This window comes from Berkeleyomyces rouxiae (genome assembly GCF_048999995.1).
Source record: "Berkeleyomyces rouxiae strain 22BRR77 chromosome Unknown BrBRR77_ptg000004l, whole genome shotgun sequence".
NCBI lineage: Eukaryota > Fungi > Ascomycota > Sordariomycetes > Microascales > Ceratocystidaceae > Berkeleyomyces > Berkeleyomyces rouxiae.
The window spans coordinates 587021-608165 of record NW_027396494.1 but is presented as its reverse complement, the minus strand read 5'-3'; the positions used below and the strand labels follow the sequence as shown (position 1 = coordinate 608165).

Sequence of the window (21145 nt, the reverse complement as noted above, 5' to 3'; positions counted from 1 at the left end):
AGCTATTTTACCTCCACCGCGAGGCCCTATCTATATGTCCACAAGCCAAACGCTCCCCCGGTTTATCCTTTCTACACCATAGACCGGCCAAAGTACAGCACTCCGTCCTCCCACGTCACCCCGGCCGTAGCGTGTGCCTGCGCTTGGATCTGCTGCATTTGTTGGATGTGTGCAATTTGGTTTTGCGCCGCCACCGGCAAGCCCGTCTCAAACTTGTTTCCAGCGCCGCCGGGAGCTCCTCCCATGGAGCTGGTGTCGATGGTCCCACCGTGACTATGCGTGCTCGACAGCGCCATCAACGACACGGATGGAGTGTGGCTAGCATGCGCACTTTGCAGATGCGCTGCCTCTAGGCTCCCGCACATCGAATCTGCACTGCCAAAGCCAAAGCCCAAGGCCGTCATGTCTATGCTACCCGATGTCTCGTCTAGTCGCAGGTCTAGTGGCATACTACCAAGATCATGCAGCTCCATGGCTGGCAGAGGCAGGCCGACAGCCATCGAGTCAAACCCAGCGGCATCGCCGAGATGGACAAAGTTAAGAGCTCCCCCCGGCAAAACATTAAGGGCGCCGGATGCCACGGAAATCAACATGTCGTTATCGCTGGTGTAGTTGTGGAAGTAATAGCTGGCTGGGCTTTGGCTGTTCATAAACGGAGTCGACTGGACCAATGCCTGGAGCACATCGTGGCCTGGGTCGGTCAGGGACATCAGCTGGTGCTGGGCGGGCGTGTGCATTTCATAGCCCAGACTACCATCGTCTGCTTTTTTCGTGACGGAAGATTTCATCAGCAGAGTGCTAGCTGCGTCGACTTCGTAGGGGGAGCTGTTGCCGAAGTGGGGAGATTGACCGGCCTCTAACCCAAAGATATTGCTGCCCGGGCTGCTGCAACTAAAGCCTGATGATTCCTCGCCATCACTGTAATTCAAGTTGTTGTTGGTAGTGCACATGGCTCCACAGCTTGTGCCATGTTCAGCACGCTTGGACTGTCTCTGTGAATTCAGGGAAGGGCTATCGTGGCTTTCTATGCCGCTATCACCCAAGTTAAAAGTAAGCTTGGTGTCAGGAAAGTCAGTCGAGTCCAAGCATATACTGTCAGGGTCAAAGCCAAAGTGACATGAAATCAAGTCTATCCCGACCGCATCAGCTGCAACATCTTCTGTGCCAAATATGATCCCGGGAGACTCTTGCACATCCAGAGCCACATCAGTATCGGAAATCTGGCCCCGAGGTGGGAACAGATCGTTGGTTTCGGGGCCATTTATACACTCGGCGCGGTTACAAAGCTTAGCGTTATGTACCGGCTGGATTTGCCGGTCATCCTTTCCGCCGGCATCATTGGCGCTCTCTTCATTCATATCCTGCACTGTAGCTTCTTCATCAGTCAGTTGGTGCTGGCTCTGGGCCAGAAGGGGGTATTGCGCCTGTGGCTGTAGCAGGGGACTATCATTCGTAATTTCAGTTGGCGCGACGCCCACATCTGCTACTGTCGACGGCTCCATAGCACCGGCGTCCATCTCAGTTTCCTGCTGCTGCTGTGGCTGCAGAAGCTCGGCGTGCGAAAGCTCCAAGCCCTGATCCATTCTCTGTATGCTCTGCTGCATCTCTCGGCGGCGCTGTATGTCTGCCTTCTCTCGGGCTTTCGTCATAGCCAGCGCCGCGCGGTCCCGCTTGGCTTTTGTGGTGCGAGGGCGGCGGGCGCGATCATCCTGTCGTCTTTCCAGCGATTCCTTTTCCTCGGGGGCTGTGTCGTGTCAGTTGGCAAGGACAATGTGAGAAGTAGCAGCTTTGTCTTACTTACACATGGCGGCCTTGTACTGGGCAGCATAAAGCACCGCGTGCTTGGATACATAGGGTAGGACAACGTTCTGGAACCAGTGTTCAACTGCGTCACGCATTAGTAAGATATATACTGGCATCTTTTTTTTGGAGCTATTGTTACTTACACAGACTTAGACCTGTATAAGTCCGTCTTGCCTCGTTGCCCATGGACCGTTGCATGACTTCTGCCAAGTGATCCCACGTCTCTTCGGGGTTAAGCCGGTGGATGCCCAGTCGTTTCGGGGACCGCGGGACGATCTTTTTCCAGAACGTCTTTTCTTCACCAGGACTCCATTGCTTACCAACCATGATGCTGTCCAGTGGTGATTTTTTGTATTGAATTCGTTTCGAGCGTTAAAGAACAACAAAAAAGGGCCTGTCGAGAACTCGGTTTGTGTCTGCGCTGCGCAAAGTGCTTAGCAGTCTTACAAAGGTATCACGATCACGATATTGATGTAGAGAAAGGAACACAAGACAGAAAAAGAGCGCGAGAGGAATGCACACCAAGATATGAAGACCAGATGAAAGAGAGTCTAGCTCCAAATCCCAAGAAATAGGAAAGCCAGCAGCTGTGTTTGGGCGGGCTGTAGATGGCGCATTGCCTAGTTTGCTTTTCTGGACCATATACCAGATACTAGTACCGACACCGAATGAGTTTGGTGTGTGGATTATTAGTTGGCTCACGGGCTCACGGGAGGGCAACCAACACAGCAATCACGGTAGAGCACCAAAGCAGATAGAAAGAGGTCAGGGCCTTTTCAAGAAAGGCACATGAAGTTATTTGATAAAAACATGAATCTCTATTGTGGGAAGATCAGTGTCTCTTCATTTGTTGGCAACGACCTCTCCAACTTATTCTCACCCTGGATTGTTCCCTGGTGTTTGCTGGACACGATGTCCTCAACATGGCTATTGTATAAACTTGAGCTAGCAAGTTTCAAGAAAAGAGGCGGCCATAAAAGCAGGTTTTCTCTAACTACATGTCCATAGTGAACATAAGATCGAAACATGTACGCTTTTTTAACCTTTGGCACAATGGCATGTTTGCTTTAAAAAAGCCTAGCGTTTAAAATACCTTCAGGCCCACGACACAAGTCAGGAAACAGAGATCTGGCCGCTATCTCTCCCATAGAAGCAAAAGATAAAATGCCAGTACCGCACCTCTATACACCCAGGCCATCCGCTATTCAAATGGGGATTTCGGCTCTGGGGCGGAAACACCGCGTTGCCGCAAAAAGTCATAAAGAGGTCGCTCGACACGAGAGAACTGCATGAGGAAAAAGAGAGTTTGTTTGTTAGCCTAACGAGTTTGCTTGAGTCATGCAAAGCGACAATTGTGGTGGAGGGGGTGGCGGTAGGAGAGAGAGTCTTCTGTGGGCAAGCCATGCAGTTGGCAAAGGAATGGGAGTAGACCCTATCTTTTTTTTCCGTAGACAGGACGAAAGGGGAGAAGCCAAAGTGGAAAGTGAGCCCGGAATGAGGTGAAGTCGGCAAATGGATACGTCTCACGCCATGGTGACACAAGCCAATGTGCAACAATCAAGTGACTAAGATGCAACCAGGAATTGGTATCAGGCAACGCCCAGACACCCAACCCAAACTCACCATGCTTTTTTTTGTGTTGTCCACCACGCCATCGCGAATCCAAAAGCCCCAGCTGCCGAGCATATTGGCCAGCATCATGTCCGTGCTGAGCCGATCGCCGACCACGGCAATCTGCGCAGGGCTGGTCACGCCCGTCTCGGGGTGCGCGGCAAAGTACGCCATGATTTCGTCGCCGCAGCCGGGCTTTTTGGTGCTGTGGGAGAGCACAGTCACGCCCGTGGCAGATTCAACGGACGTGGCGAGCCGGCGCTGGGGGTCGTATGAGCTGGCGCCGGCGGTGTTGCTGACAATCACGAGCTTATGGCCTGGGTATGCGGCTTTGAGGCGTTCAAAGTGACTCTGGGCAGGTTAGGAAATTCGTGGTTAGTATTGTTAAGCCGAATCGAGTAACATTCAGTATTTTAGCGGGGGGAGTGGCATCATGTTGGGATCTCCCGTGCTCGAAGCTTCAAAATTACCATGTTCTACCCGCAACACCCTCACATCACATGATAGCACAGAGTTCTATAGAACTTACCTTGTACGCAGGTAAAACCTCATTAGCCTCTGGATACGCAAAGCAGTCATCTTTGTCTAGCACCACTGCTCTTATATCAACTTTTTTGCCCTGCTCCTTCAACGGCCCGTCAAGCGGGATAGGCAAATCAGCAAAGGTCGACACGCTTTGGTGTGGGAGACATAACGACGGGCGGGTGACGAGCTTCCAGATGCTGAGAGTCGCCGAGAGATTCAAATTCATCATAGACAGATTTCTGTAGAGCTCGGCTGGCAGAGGTGTATTTGGTAGTGGTGTGTGAGAGCTGTTGTTCAAGATGGAAAGCTTGCAGTGGATCAGCAACCCTAATGGTGGCCTAACCCTACTAAATACTAGGGATCTACCTGACGCGTGTTTGTCTTCCACTCTACGCGTGCTCATCATCACCATCGCCAGCAGAGTCGCCGTTTTCCTTCCGGTCTAACGCCTTCCACGATCGTTAGCCACTTGAGCTATACCTTGATTTCCATCATGCCGCCCCGAACCTACGTCATTGGTGGCTCTCCGCTCAAAAAAGCCACAACCCTAAGCAACGACGATCTCATTCCTCCACCCGCCGCCTCTCCGTCACCTCGCAAAGGCCGCCGGGCCGCTGCCACCAGCGCCATTTCCCGCAATGAGGGCCTAATCTCGAGCTCCCCCGACCGCCCGGGTGCCGCCGAAGACGACTCCGACCGCGATTTCGAGACCTCGCCGACCGTTGCTGCCAAGCCCAAGCGCAAATACACCCGCAAGACCGATGCCTCACTGACCGCCACGCCGAGCCGGAAGCGCAGCACGGCGCGCACGCCCAAAACCCCAACGAACGGCGCGCCCACACCGCGCCGCCGCGCAGCCGCCGACCAATCCGCGCGGCGGAAGAGCATGCACGCCATGATTGAGCGGGCCAATGCCGACGAGCTGGACAGCGACGACGAGCGGCTCGGATTGGCGCGCCATATATATGGGTCGTCCACCGAGTCCGAGTCGGGCTCGGCCAATGACGAAGAAGACGACGAGGCCAAAATGTCTGGCAGCGAGCCGGCGCCTGCTACGCCGTCACGCAAGCGTAGTCGAAAAGCAGCCGCAGCCAAGGATGGAAAGTTGCCCAAGAAGCGCGGCCGGCGGCCCAAGGAGCCCACGCCCGAGCCGTCGCGCGACCAGCCGCCACACGAAATATACTTTTTCCATAACAAGCCCGGCCGCGCCACCACGAGCAACAGCACACTCGGCGACCTGGAGCTCCTGACACCCGACGAATACTTTACGCTAGCGCGCGATCTGGCCGACCCGCATGCCGGCGACGTCGCCTTCCTGCAGGCCCTGCACGAGGAGAGCTTCCCGCAGTGGGCCTTTGAGCTTGCCGAGGGCTTCAGCCTGTGCCTGTTCGGCATGGGCTCGAAACGGGCGCTGATGCGGCGCTTCGCCACCTTTCTCTCACGCCACACCGCCGGCAGCAGCACCCGCGCCGCCAAGCGCCGCATCGTCATGGTCAACGGCTTTGCGCGCGCCATGGCCGCGCGCGACCTGCTTAACACCATCTGGGCATCGCTGGAGCTCAACCAGCGGCCCGCCAGCGCACAGCCGGCGGCGCTGCTCGCCGACGTGCTGCGCGCTCTCGCGTCGCGCAGCGAGACGCTGACGGTGCTGGTCAACAGCGTCGACGCGCCGCCGCTGCGCAAACCGGCGCTACAGGCGGTCCTGGCGGCCCTGGCAACGTCGCCCCATGTCGAGATGGTGGTGTCGGCGGACTCGCCTGACTTTGCGATCCTGTGGGATGTGGGCCAGCGCAGCGCGTTCCGCTTCGCCTTTCATGATGCGACCACACTGGCGCCCTTTGCGCCGCCGGAGATAGAGCCGGTCGATGAGGTGCACGAGCTTCTGGGCCGGGCGAACCGCCGCATTGGCGGCAAGGAGGGCGTAACGTTTGTGCTCAAGAGTTTGACACAGAATGCCAAAGGCTTGTATCTGCTGCTCCTGGCCGAGGTGCTGGCCGCCATGGACGACGCGCCTTCGGGGCAGGCTTCAGGCTCCGGCTCGGCGGCAGATAACCCCGGGATTGAGTACCGTATGCTCTTCAACAAGGCGGTCGAGGCGTTTGTGTGTCCTAGTTCTGAAATGGCTTTCCGACAGCTTCTCAAAGAGTAAGTTTGGGCACGCCCTTTTACGTGAGAGTATATTGCATGTTGCTAACTTCATGTCTAGATTTCACGATCATCAGATGATTACTAGCACCCGTGATGCACTCGGTACAGAATTGATCAGCACGCCATTCAGGCGGGAAGAGATGGAGGCCATTCTCGAGGAAATTGCTGCTTGAATACACCGCGGCAATCGTCTCGCATCTTGTGCCATGGGAGTTATACGTTGTTCTAGAGGTTCAGCGGGACTTGGAGAGAATACTAGTAGCCTTTGAGGCTTATTTTCTATCGGTGTAGTGTAGATTGTCTATGGCTAGCCATAGCTCAATACAGCGTCCCAGTTTGATTCCCCTTAAACGCCAACAGACTTGACACACATCCACAAAACCACGGGGACTATTACATTGTCATTGCCGCCTGTCAGCACAGCCTCAGTTAAACTGGCAAGCGTGCCACAGCCCAAGGAGTTCCCTAGGGCCTGTAACACAGTCGCTTCCTCGGCTACCTGCCAGCGTCCGATACGAACCCAGGCCGAGGCCGCCATCAAGCCGGCACAGACAGCCAGGGCAAACGCCACGCTACCCTCCAGGCTCTTGCCACCCCCCCAGTACCACTTGTGACGGCCGTAGCGACGTCCGACTAGTGATGCTGCTGCATCGCCCAGTCCGACACACACAACACCGGCGACCATGCTGACGTGTCGTACTGGGAGTTCCCAGCCCTGAAGCCAGCTTTGGGCACCCGAGTCTGAGCGAGGCAAGGCTGCAATACTGAGCCAAAGTGGAATGGCACAGCCAATAAGCAGGAAGATGTGCGAGACGACCACGGGCCCCTTGAAATCGCGTCCATCGACATAAGGAGCCAGAAACGAGGCAATGGGCTTCGAAAGGGGTGGCAGCTGACTTGCTCTCAGTAGGTCCAACAGCAGAAATACGGCTAGAACAAACGACAGAGCCATGGCACAGAAACAAGCGTCGACAAAGACGGATGGTAGCATCATACCCACCATCATAAAGTGAAACACCTTGCGGCGGGTATCGACTTCGTAAATGGCGCTCAATTGGAACACTACTAGTAGACCAACCACCAAGATCAAAAGCCAGTATGCTGTTAGAAGTAGCCTAGTATTGGCCGCTCCCACAAACATCAGTCTTAGGTTTTGCACCCAGCCAGAACTACAGCATATGGTTTTGTCCATAGTACCGGCTCGCATGGGCAGCGGAATCCAGCTGTCGAGACTATGACTCACAACTTGCCAGCGGAAGACATCAATGTCGCCAAAGAGATATCCTAAGGCCCATCCAATAGCTTCATGGCCGCCGAGGGCATCCCAAGAGATGGCCATCCGCACAGGCCCTATGACAATAGCTACGATACAAATATTGACGTATGTGGCGTATAACCATTTGCGCGCTGTAGCCTGTTCTTGTGTAAGTTTTAACAATGGCCTCAAGGACAGTGATAATGTGCGTTTTCGGCGCCCATTCAAAGTTTCTTTTGGGCTGCCCTGGGGAGACGTGCGTGCTTTTTGCCGAGGTTTACTCAAAACTCTGGCCTGCAAGGCTCCTGGTGCCGCTTCCCAATCGCTGTCGTTGAATGAATCCGAAGTATCGCCAAAATTGCCCACAACGGCACCCTTGCTGATTCTGGGGCCAAAGAGCTCTCGTTTAAGGCGAAGAGGGTTTCGTAGAAGTTGCAGTGGTCGGACGAGCAAAGAACCTCGCGTCCGCCGCGCAAGACGGTGAAAGCGCCATTTGGGGACTCTGGCTAGGGCAATTCCTTTGAGAATAACAGTGCCAGTAAAAAAAATCACGAGAAGGCCTCCCACCCATAACAAGGCACGCAAGATTTTGATTTGGGGAGACTCGGCAAGTAACAAAACATTGAGAAGCGCGACTGAGAGCAGCTCCAACTCGGCTGGTAGTAGACTGGTGGTTGTCAAGGACTGAAGGATGGCGCACAAGTACTGATGTAGCGGGTATAAATATGAGAGAATTTCAAGCGGCTGTCGTGTCGGCGTTGACCTGAACAGCGGCAAAAGTGAAAGCAGCCAGTGCACTGAACCGGGTGCGTAAGAAGTAGGCCTATCGTATGCCAGAGGAACCAGATAACGAGGGATAGTAGACACGGCCAGTACGATGTTATGAGCAAGCAGCTGAGATTCTGCGCCGGAAATAAGTAAAGATGCCAACAGAGTCAACACAGGAGGATACAGCAAAGGTGCTGGGTCAAAAGTTATCAGCAGAGACATGGAGGAGACTGTTTGGCGGGGTGATGTCCGCAGGAGGAGATCGAGAGGGTAAATACACAGCAGCACCCCGTAGAGAGCGCCAAACTGCGTCAGCTCTAATGATTGAGTGTTAGTTACGTCTGGTTGAAAGCGCAGGCCTTGGAACACAATAAAGGCAAGCCTTACCTCGGCCTGACAGTCTAATCACGGCCTTGACGCCTTCATTCATCACGACAATGCTAGAAAGCGCGGCCACGATAGCCACCTCTGTCGCGCGTCTCACCAGCAGCCGCAGTCGCTTGTTCCTCCTCTTTATTTTTTCGATATCGGATGTTTCGGTGGTGGCGCTGGGGTTCCGCCCTCTCTGGGGCAATGGGGCAAGCAATGGTGTTGACGCCCCGGAAAGCGGCTCCTCCTCACCACGCAGGCCCTTGTGCAGGCGGGTCTTGGGTGCTGGAAGGCTGCGCAAAAAATACTCGTTATCTGCTTCCGTGCCCGAGTCACTGACTGTAGATATTTCAAACGGTGATATCGCCGCCGCTGTGGCTGTACATGGCCGACTTCGCAGGACGGAGGAGGCGCTCGAGGCCGAAGTCCGATAGATGTGGATCTCCGGGCGGGTGTCGAGAGGTCCGGCTGAGGTCGGAGAGGCAGTTCTGTCTGGTCGTGTGCCTAAGAAACGATCGGGTTAGCAAGACAGCGGCAGAAGGCGAGGGCCTGTGCATGGAAGCCTTACCGGCCGTCAGCTCTATTGAGCCCACGGGAGACTGTGGCGCCGGCGATGATGCACCGCTGCTGCTGTCATGTGATCGCTGTGGCATTCTGGCTGCTGGTGCTTGTGTCGAGAGGCATGAGAAAGCCAGCAGTCCTTCAAAGCAAAGACAGACGCAGATATGCGATCCGAGTCGTTGGGCTCGTTTCGTTCTTTCGTGGCTTGGCCTTGTTGGCTTGTTTAGCCTTGATCCACTCAGGCGGCCTTGAGGAAGGTATGCCGAGCTGTCGCAATTACGTAGTTAATTGGGTCTACTTGGCTTGTGTATGTGCAAATAGCATGTACCTTTTTGGGGCGCATAAAGCTTACGTAAGCAGCCAACTGGGCAAAAATTGATATCGTGTAAAAAGATGTGAGTTTGCGCCTGGGCAGCGCAAGAGCGGCACCGGCCCGACTCGGCTTATCATGAACTCCCCGCGGGACTCGAACCCGCAACCTTCAGATTAGAAGTCTGACGCCCTACCATTGGGCTAGGGGAGCTGATGGCGATGTAGTGAATGAGGAAGACGCCTGCTAACTGGGCTTTTTTTTTTTTTTTTTTTTTTTTTTTTCACAGGGAGATCCCGAGCCGGCGTCCACAGTTTCTTCGGGGCTGGGAGACTACGGTCACCAAGGCAGTCCAAATCGGAGGATCCCGGCAGCCGGTTGCGCCACTGTCAGGTTGCCAGGACCTGCCTGGTCATCTTATGAATGTTTGACGAACACTCTGATTGATGTAAAATATATGAATTGAAATGAAAAAAAAAACTTGTTTCCTGTCCCGGATGGTTATGCGCAGGGTGAACAGGACATATGGAAACATGAGTGGTTTGACATGTGAATCTGACGAAGATGATATCAGAGATGACGAAACGACATCTGACGCCTCCGCCCGACTCTCGCCGCGGGTAGAGTTGTGGGTGTTAGACACGAAAACTTCTACAAGTGCTCCTCAAGCAAGTAGGACTCACTTGCTGGTATCACAACTTCAGGCCTACCAGGAACAAGACGATAAGAGAATCGACGCTATAGGTTCGAGCCCTTTCTCTGTTTAAAAAGTAAAAAATAAGAAAATATTCTTTCTATAGCTCATAACCATCATGATCAGAAAGCAACCCCCGAAATCCCACCCTTTCAGAACAACACCTACCCATTATACATATGAATAAATGAAAACTAGGACATCAAATAGTTGCATCCAATGATCTGCTCTACGAGCTCCTTTCCAGGAAAGTCCATGACCACAATACCCGTGCGCTCAACCTTGCCAGCCTTCAAGTACTCTCCGAGGCGATCGTTCAAGCCACCCTTCTTGCTCGACTTGCCGGCTGCAGCATGAATGGGGGTCGATCCAATGGTCACGGTCGTATGAGTGACGAAAAGCTTCTTCATGTTGTCTTTGCTAGCTTCCTGAAGGTCGGACTGGATGTTGTGCCATTTGGCAAACACGCCAACGCGAGTAATGGTAAACTTTCCATCTGTCACAGCCATTCCAGAAGACTTCCAGGGCATACCGAAGCTACCGGGGATCTTGGCGACAAAGTCCTCCAACAGCAGTACCTTGCCACGAAGCTCGCCCATGGTGGGAGCCCAGAAAACAGTGCCCTGGATGGTAATGTAAAGACGATCCTTGACGTTTTTGCATACTGGTTTGTCACTCTTCAAGTACTCGGTCATGTATCTCTCGAAGATCTCGTCGTCGCTGTACCTCATTCCGTCATTATTAACACGGATAATAAGAGTTTCGCTAGGGTGTTCTGCAAGGAAATCAAAAGCAGTGGCGAGAACCTTGGCGACGCTGTAACCAGTGTCAGTGCCACTGTGGTAGACTTGAAGAAGCCCGCGGTTGTTGTCTACACGGGCCCTAATATCAATATATCTGATACCAGCCTGGAGCTATTCTTCCAAGTCACTGTTCTGGCACTGAATACGCGGGCTTTTGATGGTATTGGACACAGAATTGTGGGTTCCGGGAATAGACAGAGACGATACAGGAAGATTGTCGGGGACCTTTGCCATCCAGCCAATATTGCTAGCCTAGAAGAGATCGAAGCTGTACGGCGAACAAAGTTTGTCGAGGCACCCAGCCTGGATCAGAGTGGCTGAAGCCAGAGTTACAAAGAGAGAGAAGAGCATATTGGAGAGATTGGAGAAACCACGAAGGAAACGAATATCAGAGAAAAAGGGTGTAGAGTGTAGTAGAAAGAAAGAGAAGCTCGCTAGTGGAGTGGATGATGATGAAAAGAGCCACAAACTCAAGAGACGGTGACAGTCGCCTGTATTAATACACAGTCGACAGTTTGGCTTCTAAGCTCGCCTTTGCGGTACCTTTCCGAAAACATCATAGCCACCGTTAAAACTTAGAATATACTATTCATGGCAGAACAGAAAAAGTTCGCTCTTCTCTTCTTTCCTCTGCCGTCTATTCACGAGACTATCGCTTATGACGTGAATCCCGACATCTCCCAAATAACCCTAAATGCATAAATTCTCGACACACCAAGGTTATCAGATCGGCCGGGAGTCCCATAATTCTTACATCTCCATCTCAAGTAGCGAACAATTTGACATTGTGGCCTGGCTTAGACGCCGGGTCCATCTTCTTCTAGAAACACAGAAATAAACGCTGCAGAAAAGCCATGGCCACTCTACCAAAACTTATAGCTTATCTTCCCAGAAAATGGCGTTTCAAGGCATATCTGCCAACTCTTTTCAACCCAATTGTTACATGTTTAGGACCCTGGCATCTGGCGCTTATTAATTTTCGGATAGATAGTCGGCATCACAATATCCCCAGAATTACTCTGCCAAGTTGAGATGGCTGCTGCGAGCCGGGTTCCAACTATGAGCAGGAATAGACCGTCCTCCGTTTTCTCCTGTATAACGGGCCCGGTCTCCAACCTTTAGCAATGAAGGGTCTGAACCCGGTAAGCGGCCAAAATGGGCGGCGCGATGATGGCTATTTCTAGCATGCCGTAAGAATAAATATTACGTGACCCAGACGTACTGAGGGCTCCAAAAAGAGGTGAAAATAAAGGCCGATAGCTGGCTAGTCTTAGTTACTAAGCTTCCTCCTAATCTAAAGAGACTAGATTCGCTGAGAATAGTCAAGTCAAGCTATCTTATTGTTTCCTCATAGTCTTCATATAGCCCATGAAGAGATCAAGACATTCAAAAAAAGGCTTGTTGGTTTTCATGCTTATCATTGTTGACGGGAATTTATCTGTGCCCACACCAAATCGCCGCCGCCATTAGAACTGGAGAATATTCGTTCTCTCTGTTTTTCTAGCATGATATTATGGGCTCAAATGTTGTACGATTCACTGCACACTCAGAAAAGCTTGACTGAGAAAGTAACGTGTCGAAACAGTTTGAAAATTCAAGTGCGATGTTGTCATCATGGTGGAGGTTCACTCACCACAGGTGAGAACGATACTAGAGTCAAATATTACATGGTTTCCGGGGCACATAGACTTTGGATAAGCCAAAAACAATAAAAGCGACAATTGTCTAATACAGCTAGTCACGTCAATAACCATAGTTGGTCATAAACTTGGGCGAAACGTTTTGAAATAGCTGATGAGTCTCAAACATGTTGGCAACGAGGGTAAGTCAACGCAGCCACAGGACAGCCCAACTGGTATTCTGCTTTTGTGCAAAGGGATGTTCAGCCCCCCTTGCTGGGAGTCGTTGTTTCGGTTGGTTGGATGTACTCATAAATATTACGGGCGGAGATGTCAGATGTTGGTCGTTGTGTTAGATGAATGTCAAGAGGAAACTAATGGAAGAAAGGGCAAGACAAACCTCCTTCTCCTTTTTATTTGGATAATATTTTGTGCCGGGCTACTTTTCATTGAGAAATGAGGCTTGTTGGTATGCTAAAGGGAGATGTTTCGTCATGGATTTACACAACCAACGGAGAGTTCTCAATTCTTCTCTCCAATGCATCTTTATGATTTGTGTAACCGAGGATCGAAGCAGTATTCATGGAAACAAGGTTGCCGACTTCCATGGTTACACACTAGTCCTAAGCCATCTATTAGGGTCTGGTAGGGTATGTGCACTAGTAAGCCATGATGCCAGACTTCCGGATTCCTGGCCATGGGCGGTTGGGAATACGAGCCCGACTGGTGGGGGAGACAAGGTAGACCCTTTATTAGAAGCAATTGGCAATGTAATATGCTATAAGATCCAGGGACTATAGGGCGTAAAACGCGCGACGCACAGGTCACAGGCCAGCACACAGAAAAAGCCCAGCAGATCAGTGCCAACGCAAGCAGCAAACAAACAAGGCATCGAAGAACAAGACAAAAGAAAAGAAGGACAGGGATTGAGACCAAAGGAGGTAGGCCTGCATTTGCGACCGGGCGATTGTGGAAGCATCCCTGCTGTAAGTCCTTTTTTTTTTTTTTTTTTTTTTTTTTTTTTTTTTTTTTGTTTGACCCCTGCCAGACAGACGCTCGGAGCAGAACTGGTTGTTTGGTTTTGTCTTGGGCGGAACATGGAGAGATGACTGGTGCCAACGAGGGAGGCGTGGTGGAGGAGGAGACGCCGTGGGCTATAGACTGACTGTTGGCATGTTTCGTGGATGCAGAGGAGGCCGCATTAATATGTAAATATGTATGTATGTATGTACAAGTGACGCCCGTCGGGCCTTCGCCCCCCGTCATCACCGCGCCATGGCTGTCGTGTGCCTACGCTATCTTTTTTTCTTTCTTTTTCCTCGTGTGTCCCTAGATCCTAGGTAGTATCGTATTTTAAGCCTCCTCCTTCCCCTAAAAACATTGCTAGGGATTTAAAGATAGGGCAAGGTTGGCTTGTCTATGGTGTGGCTCGGAGTGTGCTCGCTGGGGCTCAGCCCAGCCCTCCCGCCCTGGAAGACCACCAGGCCAAAGCTGAGTCTTCAGCTCGTGTTGTTGGACCTTCCGCGCCTCCCTCTTTGAAGGCCTTTATATACACAACTTTTCTCGATTTCCAAGGCCTGGCTTGTTCATCTGTTCATGCCGCCCCCACTCCAAACTCCTCCACCGCGCTTCCTCTTCGTATCATTCACACTATACTGCAGTTTAGCTGACTCCCTCGTCGACCCGTCTCGCCCTTTTGTTCTAGAGTGTCTTGCTTTATAGGCCTATAAGACGTCCAGCCTATTCCGCCCTGCGCATATATCAACAGCCTTAGACTCTTCTTCATCCAGCCATTGTCCTCCTGCAACCATGGCTCCTGCTACTTCATCTTCCTCTGCCTCTACTTCTGAAAAGTCCGGCCTCCCGCTGCCTGCTACCGACGCTTCTTCCCTAAAGCAAACCCAAAGACGCTGCTCTTCGTTCACCATGCGTGCCTCCATCCTCACTCTATTCGGCCTCATCTACCTGTGTGCCGCATTTGCGCCGCGCGTTCCCTGCAACCATGATGTCGCCAGCAAGGAACACAGCCAAGTCCAGGCCGACGTTGCCCAGAACGCCCAGCAGCCCGCGTCTCCAGCTGTAGACGAGGCGGCCTTTGCCGGCATGTTGGACTCGGTGTCGCCCGAGCGCCTCCACAAGCTGCTGCACTCGTATCTGCCCGAAACCTACCAACATGGCGTCTACGAGTCCGATCGCCATGCCGTCGAGATGCTGCGCAAGAGAGACGCCCGCCTGGCAACCTCGCTGCTGCGTATGGCCAAGAGACAGAACAACTCGACCAGCGCTGTCACTGAGCCCTCATCCACCGAGCAGACCACTCAGCTGCCTTCGTCGACCGACTCTAGCTCTCAATCTGACGCCGCTACGACTGACTCCCAAGATGCCTCGGTGACTGCCACCACCGATGGAGACTCCACAATCACTGGTAAGAACTGGCCATCACCTTGTGTTCTCTCACAAACATCTTCATCATTCCCTGGCAATCGGCCTGCTAACTGCGTAACCCCGCTTTGTAGAAGCTCCTACCACTCTCACCTCTGCTACATCCCTCATCACCAGCGAATCTGTGACTACCTTCACATCGACCGACGCTAATGGCAACGTCCAGATTGTCACCTCGACCGCCATGGTTGTCGTGCGTCCCAGTGGCACCTCTTCCTCCGCCTCAGCTACCTCGACGGCCGACCTCCAGAACGCTGCCTCCCGCCAAGCTGCTGGTGTCGTCGCCGTTCCCGCTATGGTTGTCATGGCTGTTGTCGGTGGTCTTGTCGCTCTGTAAAGAGTTATTGACTGTCTGACCATCACTATTGCGACCTCGGCCACATCCGCTGAGGTGTCTGGCACACGCATAAAAGCAAACTCGCTCGTATTTCTTTTCTTCATCTTGCTGCATCCATTACTACATGTCTTTCTTGCTCTACTCTCCCCTCCAATTTCCGAGAAACATCGCCCATCACCACATACATTCATTACATTCACGCAATAACGCCCACACATATGCATACGCTCCTTACACTAAACTACACATCCAGATACAGATACAGATACACTTTCACTCCTTGTACACAAATACAGCGCCCCGAAGCGCCTAGTCTCTTGTTTAATATTTGCTCTTTTCCTGTTATACATCCCCTAAAACTCAGAATCCCATCCTAGCCCGCAATCTACAAGCCGCGAATTTCTCTGCTTTCGGAATTAATAAAATTTTCGTTCACATGCCAGTTGTTTCCCCTGATCCTATGTGGCAAAACTTGAGCCATGGTGGTTGTAATTGTATGTAGGCCGGTCACTTTGTAGCGTTCTAGTGTCCTCGACTAGGAGAGAAAACCCGACGAGCAAAATAGAAACGCCGAGGGATACTTGTAGTTGGATGGATAGTTTTTCCCTGAGGAAGCGCATAAATATCTGTGCATGGAGGCTGAACAATTCGCGTCTAGCCAGGGCCGATCTTGGGCATGTCGTTGTGCTCCGATAGTTTTGAGAGGAAGTGGTTGAGTTCTTCCACGCGCTCCTTGTGTGTCTTGAGGAGCTCGGGATTCGAAGCCGCTGATTTAGAAAGCTCGAGAAACTGCGAGAAGTCGAGACTTTGTGTTAGCAGAACCCCCCTAATAAGTAGGCGATAGGTCGCCTAGACCACGTACTTTTTTGCGCTTCGCCTCTTCAAACCGGCGCTGAGCATCCGTCTTGAAGCTCTCGTCCGCATCAACGTCGCCATGTCCGTCGCTGGCCGCCTCGCCTCGTTTGTGTCCGCTATCATCGTCGTCGTCACGTTTTGAGCTCTTGCTTCGCTTTCGCTCGCCCGTGCCATCAGGGAGGCTATCCTCAGCGCCACTGCCCGCGCTGCTGCGCGCCAATGCGGACTCCAGCTTCTTGTCCTTTTTCTTCTTCTTCGTCTTGCCGACCTTTGCGCCCTTCAAGCGCAAGGCGCCGCCGCCGCCGACGGCCGCGTAGTCGTCGAGCGGCATAGTGTCTTTTGTTCTAGCAGAGTCGGGCTGAAGCGGATGTGTCTGGTTTGACGCTCGCTATCGTTGGTTATATGGTTGTCTTCATCGATGGCATGAGATCTGGTTGCAAAGAATGCTGTGAATCGGAATCCTCTCGCCATAGTTTCTCATGCTTGAGGCTGATTGTTTTGGCTTCCCATGTCATGCTTATGTAATAAAGAACTGTTAGACGAGCGCTTGAAATGTAAAGGCTAAGCGCGCTCAGACAAACATGCTGGGTGGTTAAGTTTGTATTTTAGTGCCGTCTTTATTTCACTTTTCCTTGCTGACTTGCCATGACAGAGAGCTCAGGCTGAACAACCGCTGCCAAATACTTGTCCATGTCTTGAATTCTTCCCAAGATCTGTGTATTTCTACTCATAATTCTCACTCTGCTCTGGCGGATTCCAGGCTGGGCTACCTGTGGCGTTCACGAATACCAGCGCCACCGCTGACTCAGCATACCAGCACCGGCGCCACATATACGTTGGAGCTTCTATCGTTGGATCAACATCTCTTGGAACTTGTCTCTTTGAGCCGAGAGCATCTTGTCTGGGTCTTCTCTTCCACAAGCAAGCGCAAGTTTGCCGTTACGATCCTGTCTCTTCTTTTGCCTCCACACGCCCAGCCCGTACTAACAATTTCCTGACGGCGATCACCAGCCCGATTCTACTCCACCAAAGCCCGGTGAACAAAGGAGACGAGAAATGGGAGACAGCCCGCCGTCCTGTGCCCCCATTGATCTCTTATATTTCTAGGGCGCACAATTCTTTTAGTTCGCCTGTCAACACCGTTCTTGATACACACCGATTCTTTCAGCTGTAGCCCGCAATGGCGCCACATCGCGACTCATTCGAACTTGCATCGCTCGCCAGTTCCAGCGTGCACGACAACGACCGCGGCGACGGATATGCCAACGACTCGACATCATCGCGCCAGAGCATTTTCTCCTCTCGCCGACTGTCTCTTGAGCGGGAAGATCCCCTCGACTTTGAAGCTTCCAATGAGGCTGCCGCCGCCTTAACTGGCCGGAATCGCACATACTCGGTGGCATCCAGCTTCGACTTTGCCGCATCCTTGTTTCCCCTCAGCTCAACTGCCGGCGCTTCAGGCTATGCGCCGCTCGGCCGGTCTGCTGCCAGCGGATCTGCAGCACATGCAGGCCTGGGCGGCGGGTCGCTGGAGAAGCACAAGACACTGACGTACCTCAACGGGCTGTCGTTGATCATTGGCATTATAATAGGATCTGGCATTTTTTCTTCGCCCAGCCAAGTCAGTTCAAGGGTTGGCTCGCCCGGCGCTGCATTGGCCGTTTGGGTGGTTGCTGGTGTCTTGGCCTGGACTGGCGCTGCGAGCTATGCTGAGCTCGGTGGCGCCATCCCGCTCAACGGTGGCGCGCAGGTCTACCTGGCCAAGATCTTTGGCGAGATTTTTGGCTTCCTATTCACGTGGGTCGCAGTCTTGGTTTTGAAGCCGGGCTCGGCCGCTATTATCGCCATCATCATGGGGGAATATCTCGTGCGAGCCTTCATCGGCACAGAAGCTGAAACGATTAACCCATGGATCAGCAAAGCCGTCGCTATGCTGGGTCTAGCCGTTATCACTTTCATTAACTGCGTGTCCACTAAGCTGGGCACCTGGATCAACGACATGCTCATGTTCCTCAAGTTTGTGGCTCTCTTTGGCGTAACCGTCATTGGCGTTGTTTGCGCAGCCACCGGCTTCTCCAGCTCTGGAACGGCCAACACCGACTGGAAGGACCATGGCTGGTTCGATGAGACCAACTGGGATGCGGCATCCTTCGCGCTTGCTCTATATGCCGGCCTCTGGGCTTATGATGGCTGGGATAATGTAAGTATTCTTGTCGTTTCGGACTTTCTCCCCTACGATCCTTTGTTAACCTGTTGCAGACCAACTACGTTGTCGGCGAGTTCCGGAACCCTACACGCGATCTGCCCCGCGTCATCCACAGCGCCATGCCTATTGTGATTCTCGGCTACTGTCTCGCCAACATTGCCTACTTCTTTGTCATTCCGATGGCTGAGCTCAACTCTACCAACACCGTGGCCGTCATGTTTGGCCAGAAGGTCTTTGGCCGTGTCGGTGCGCTAGTCTTTGCGCTGATTGTCTGCGCTAGCTGCTTTGGTGCGCTCAATTCTTCGACCTTTACCTCATCTCGCCTTGTCTATGCAGCCGGCAAGGAGGGCTATATTCCGGCGCTCTTTGGTCGCATCGGCGTGCATGGTGATGCCCATCCTTCGGGGCTCTCGTCGCAGCGTACCCGTGGATGTCTGGGCAAAATCATGGCCCGCTTCTTTGGTGATGATGACGCTGGCTTGTTCTACACGCCCATCAACGCCCTGGTGCTCAACATGCTCCTAACCGCTGCGTACGTGGTGGTCGGCGACTTCAGTACGCTGTTGACCTTTTACGGAGTCGCGGGGTACACCTTTTACTTTATCACAGTGCTGGGGTTGATTATCTTGCGTGTCAAGGAACCCAACTTGGAACGGCCGTACAAGACGTGGATCACCACACCTATCATCTTTTGCTGCGTGTCGCTATTCTTACTCAGCCGTGCTGTGTTTGCCCAGCCGGTGCAGACAGTGGTAGTGGTCGCGTTTGTTGTCGGTGGTGTGCCAGTGTATTTCTGGAGACTTCATGGTCGAGACCAGGTGTCAGCAAGAAAGGAGACAAGGCATGCTTCTGAAGACCGGAAATGGTGGCAGTTTTGGAAAAGCTGAGGCTTCCACTTTGATTATTGATATTAAATAAAAACACGTACTACTATAATCCGTACAGGGAATCCGACACCATGGTTTCTTGCATACCTACCAAGCGCGCCTCCTACTTCTTCTCCTTTCCATACGACCGTGTCGCGTAGTGGCCCTGGTGCACAATCAAGTCTTCCGGCCTGTAGTCCTGCTTCCCGCTAAAGTAGCTCTGCAGAATGTTCTTGGTGCCCTCGGCATACCGCTTCTGCGCATCCAACGACGTTCCCGACATGTGCGGCACCATGGCATTACCACCGCCAAACGGCGTCGTCGCATAGCGCAGCGGGTGGTCCTTGGGCGCCGGCTGGGGGAACCACACGTCGCCGCCGTACCCCGCCAGGTGGCCGCTCTTGAGCGCCTCTGCCACATCCTCCTTGACGACAATGGCGCCGCGGGCCGTGTTGACCAAGTAGCTGCCGCGCTTCATCTTTGCAACCAAGGCCTTGTCGAACAAGCCGCGTGTTGACGCATGCAGCGGGCAGTTGATGGTGACGACGTCGCACTGGGCGACCATGTCCTCGAGCGACTCGACGCGGCGGCAGCCAATCTCGCGCTCCGTGTCCGCGCTCAGCGGCTGATAGTCAAAGTACAGCAGCTCCTTGCATTCGAAGCCGCGCAGGCGGCGCAGCACGCGCTCGCCGATACGGCCCACGCCAACGGTGCCGACCACCTTGTCCTTGAGGTCGTACTCGGCCTTGGCGACCTCGGCGACGTCCCAGTCGCCGCGCGCCACCATGTCGTGCGCGGGCGTGAAGTTGCGGACCAGCACGAGGATGGTCATCAGCACGTGCTCGGCGACCGAGACCACGTTGGACCCCGTGACTTCGGCGACTGTGATGCCGCCGTTGGTCGCGCACGCGGCGTCGAGGTCGACGTGGTCCGAGCCGATGCCCGCTGTCACGGCAAGCTTGAGCTTCTTGGCCCTGGCCAGCCGCTCGGCCGTCAGGTAGCCCGGGTGAAACGGCGTGGTTATGATGACTTCGGCGTCAACGAGCTCACGGTCAAATACAGAGTTTTCGCCTTCCTTGTCGGACGTGGTCACAAGCGTGTGGCCCTGGGACTCCAGCCACGAACGCAAGCCTAGCTCGTTCTCCGTTGCGCCTAAAAGAGCCGGTACCTTTGCTCAGGGAGTCTGTTAGTCGGATTCCCCGCTTTTGTCCTCGGAGCTTAACGGCGGCAGCTGCCTGCTTCCCCCGGACTCCGGGAACAGCCCTTGTTTCCGGTTTCATTTCCGGAGTGGACTTCCTCGCCGGGGATTGAGGGTGCGAGTGGAAAACTCACCTCCTTTGCAGCTTTGCCGCCATCATATAAAACCACGAGAACCTTGACCTAGTAAATGTTAGAACGTCGCAGTTGATTCCATGTAGCCTTTTGTCCATGCTGATCTCACCATTGTGAATATGTCTAAGTCGTCTAGCCTGGGTAAGTGCTTCAAAATTTGGTCATATAAATGGGATGAGTATGGTGGACAAGAGATTGAAGATGTTGAGCTCCAACCATCGGAAAAGAGTTTCTTCTCCTATCTTATATGCAAGTGTGGTGACGTCCTTGTTCTCTCCAAAGCCCAAAGCGGCGCTCGCAATCCATCTGGTGCATACATATATGTCCCCCTCGCATCCAAGCACCTGTTCCCGTCGCCCATGATCCCATGTGGTATTTTGGAGTAGCTCCTCCACTCTCCGACAACCCCGAGCTTATGCTGACAACAGCAACACCCATTCGCTAGTTGGTGGATACAGTCCACAAGAACAGCCAGAATCCGCCTCCTCTCCACGCTTGCAGCTGCCATTGAGACACCAGTGTAAATACCCCGAGACAAGTCCCGACTTGGAGGCCGGTTCAAGCCAGCTCCCAGCTCCTTGTTCTGCCAAAATATGAAAGCTCCCCCTGCACTCGCCTAAATGTATTGGTAGTTCAGCCAA

At 53.1% G+C, this 21145-nt stretch overlaps 9 protein-coding genes across 9 annotated transcripts; 3 read left to right on the top strand and 6 right to left on the bottom strand.

Moving 5' to 3' along the window:
- Positions 1 to 71: 71 nt before the first annotated feature.
- BROUX77_004381 (uncharacterized protein) lies at positions 72 to 2130 on the bottom strand (the record flags this gene model as incomplete). Its single annotated transcript, XM_073749137.1, has 3 exons — positions 72 to 1744; positions 1802 to 1885; positions 1947 to 2130. 3 exons carry the CDS (start codon positions 2128 to 2130, stop codon positions 72 to 74), a joined length of 1941 nt encoding a protein of 646 aa, XP_073604838.1.
- Positions 2131 to 3004: 874 nt separating this feature from the next.
- Positions 3005 to 4165, bottom strand: BROUX77_004380 (uncharacterized protein; the record flags this gene model as incomplete). The annotated part of the gene is made up of 3 exons (XM_073749136.1): positions 3005 to 3088; positions 3427 to 3765; positions 3944 to 4165. 3 exons carry the CDS (start codon positions 4163 to 4165, stop codon positions 3005 to 3007), a joined length of 645 nt encoding a protein of 214 aa, XP_073604837.1.
- A 267-nt stretch (positions 4166 to 4432) lies between these two features.
- Positions 4433 to 6260, top strand: BROUX77_004379 (uncharacterized protein; the record flags this gene model as incomplete). Its single annotated transcript, XM_073749135.1, has 2 exons — positions 4433 to 6084; positions 6146 to 6260. 2 exons carry the CDS (start codon positions 4433 to 4435, stop codon positions 6258 to 6260), a joined length of 1767 nt encoding a protein of 588 aa, XP_073604836.1.
- Positions 6261 to 6433: 173 nt separating this feature from the next.
- BROUX77_004378 (uncharacterized protein) lies at positions 6434 to 9132 on the bottom strand (the record flags this gene model as incomplete). Its single annotated transcript, XM_073749134.1, has 3 exons — positions 6434 to 8427; positions 8498 to 8983; positions 9048 to 9132. 3 exons carry the CDS (start codon positions 9130 to 9132, stop codon positions 6434 to 6436), a joined length of 2565 nt encoding a protein of 854 aa, XP_073604835.1.
- A 1106-nt stretch (positions 9133 to 10238) lies between these two features.
- On the bottom strand, positions 10239 to 11198 carry BROUX77_004377 (uncharacterized protein; the record flags this gene model as incomplete). The annotated part of the gene is made up of 2 exons (XM_073749132.1): positions 10239 to 10915; positions 11129 to 11198. The coding sequence occupies 2 exons, from the start codon at positions 11196 to 11198 to the stop codon at positions 10239 to 10241; spliced, it is 747 nt and encodes a 248-aa protein (XP_073604834.1).
- A 3077-nt stretch (positions 11199 to 14275) lies between these two features.
- Positions 14276 to 15245, top strand: BROUX77_004376 (uncharacterized protein; the record flags this gene model as incomplete). The annotated part of the gene is made up of 2 exons (XM_073749131.1): positions 14276 to 14891; positions 14983 to 15245. 2 exons carry the CDS (start codon positions 14276 to 14278, stop codon positions 15243 to 15245), a joined length of 879 nt encoding a protein of 292 aa, XP_073604833.1.
- A 654-nt stretch (positions 15246 to 15899) lies between these two features.
- BROUX77_004375 (uncharacterized protein) lies at positions 15900 to 16431 on the bottom strand (the record flags this gene model as incomplete). The annotated part of the gene is made up of 2 exons (XM_073749130.1): positions 15900 to 16034; positions 16108 to 16431. The coding sequence occupies 2 exons, from the start codon at positions 16429 to 16431 to the stop codon at positions 15900 to 15902; spliced, it is 459 nt and encodes a 152-aa protein (XP_073604832.1).
- An 849-nt stretch (positions 16432 to 17280) lies between these two features.
- On the top strand, positions 17281 to 19193 carry BROUX77_004374 (uncharacterized protein; the record flags this gene model as incomplete). Its single annotated transcript, XM_073749129.1, has 2 exons — positions 17281 to 18300; positions 18360 to 19193. 2 exons carry the CDS (start codon positions 17281 to 17283, stop codon positions 19191 to 19193), a joined length of 1854 nt encoding a protein of 617 aa, XP_073604831.1.
- A 103-nt stretch (positions 19194 to 19296) lies between these two features.
- On the bottom strand, positions 19297 to 20616 carry BROUX77_004373 (uncharacterized protein; the record flags this gene model as incomplete). The annotated part of the gene is made up of 3 exons (XM_073749128.1): positions 19297 to 20340; positions 20505 to 20552; positions 20614 to 20616. 3 exons carry the CDS (start codon positions 20614 to 20616, stop codon positions 19297 to 19299), a joined length of 1095 nt encoding a protein of 364 aa, XP_073604830.1.
- Positions 20617 to 21145: the final 529 nt, after the last annotated feature.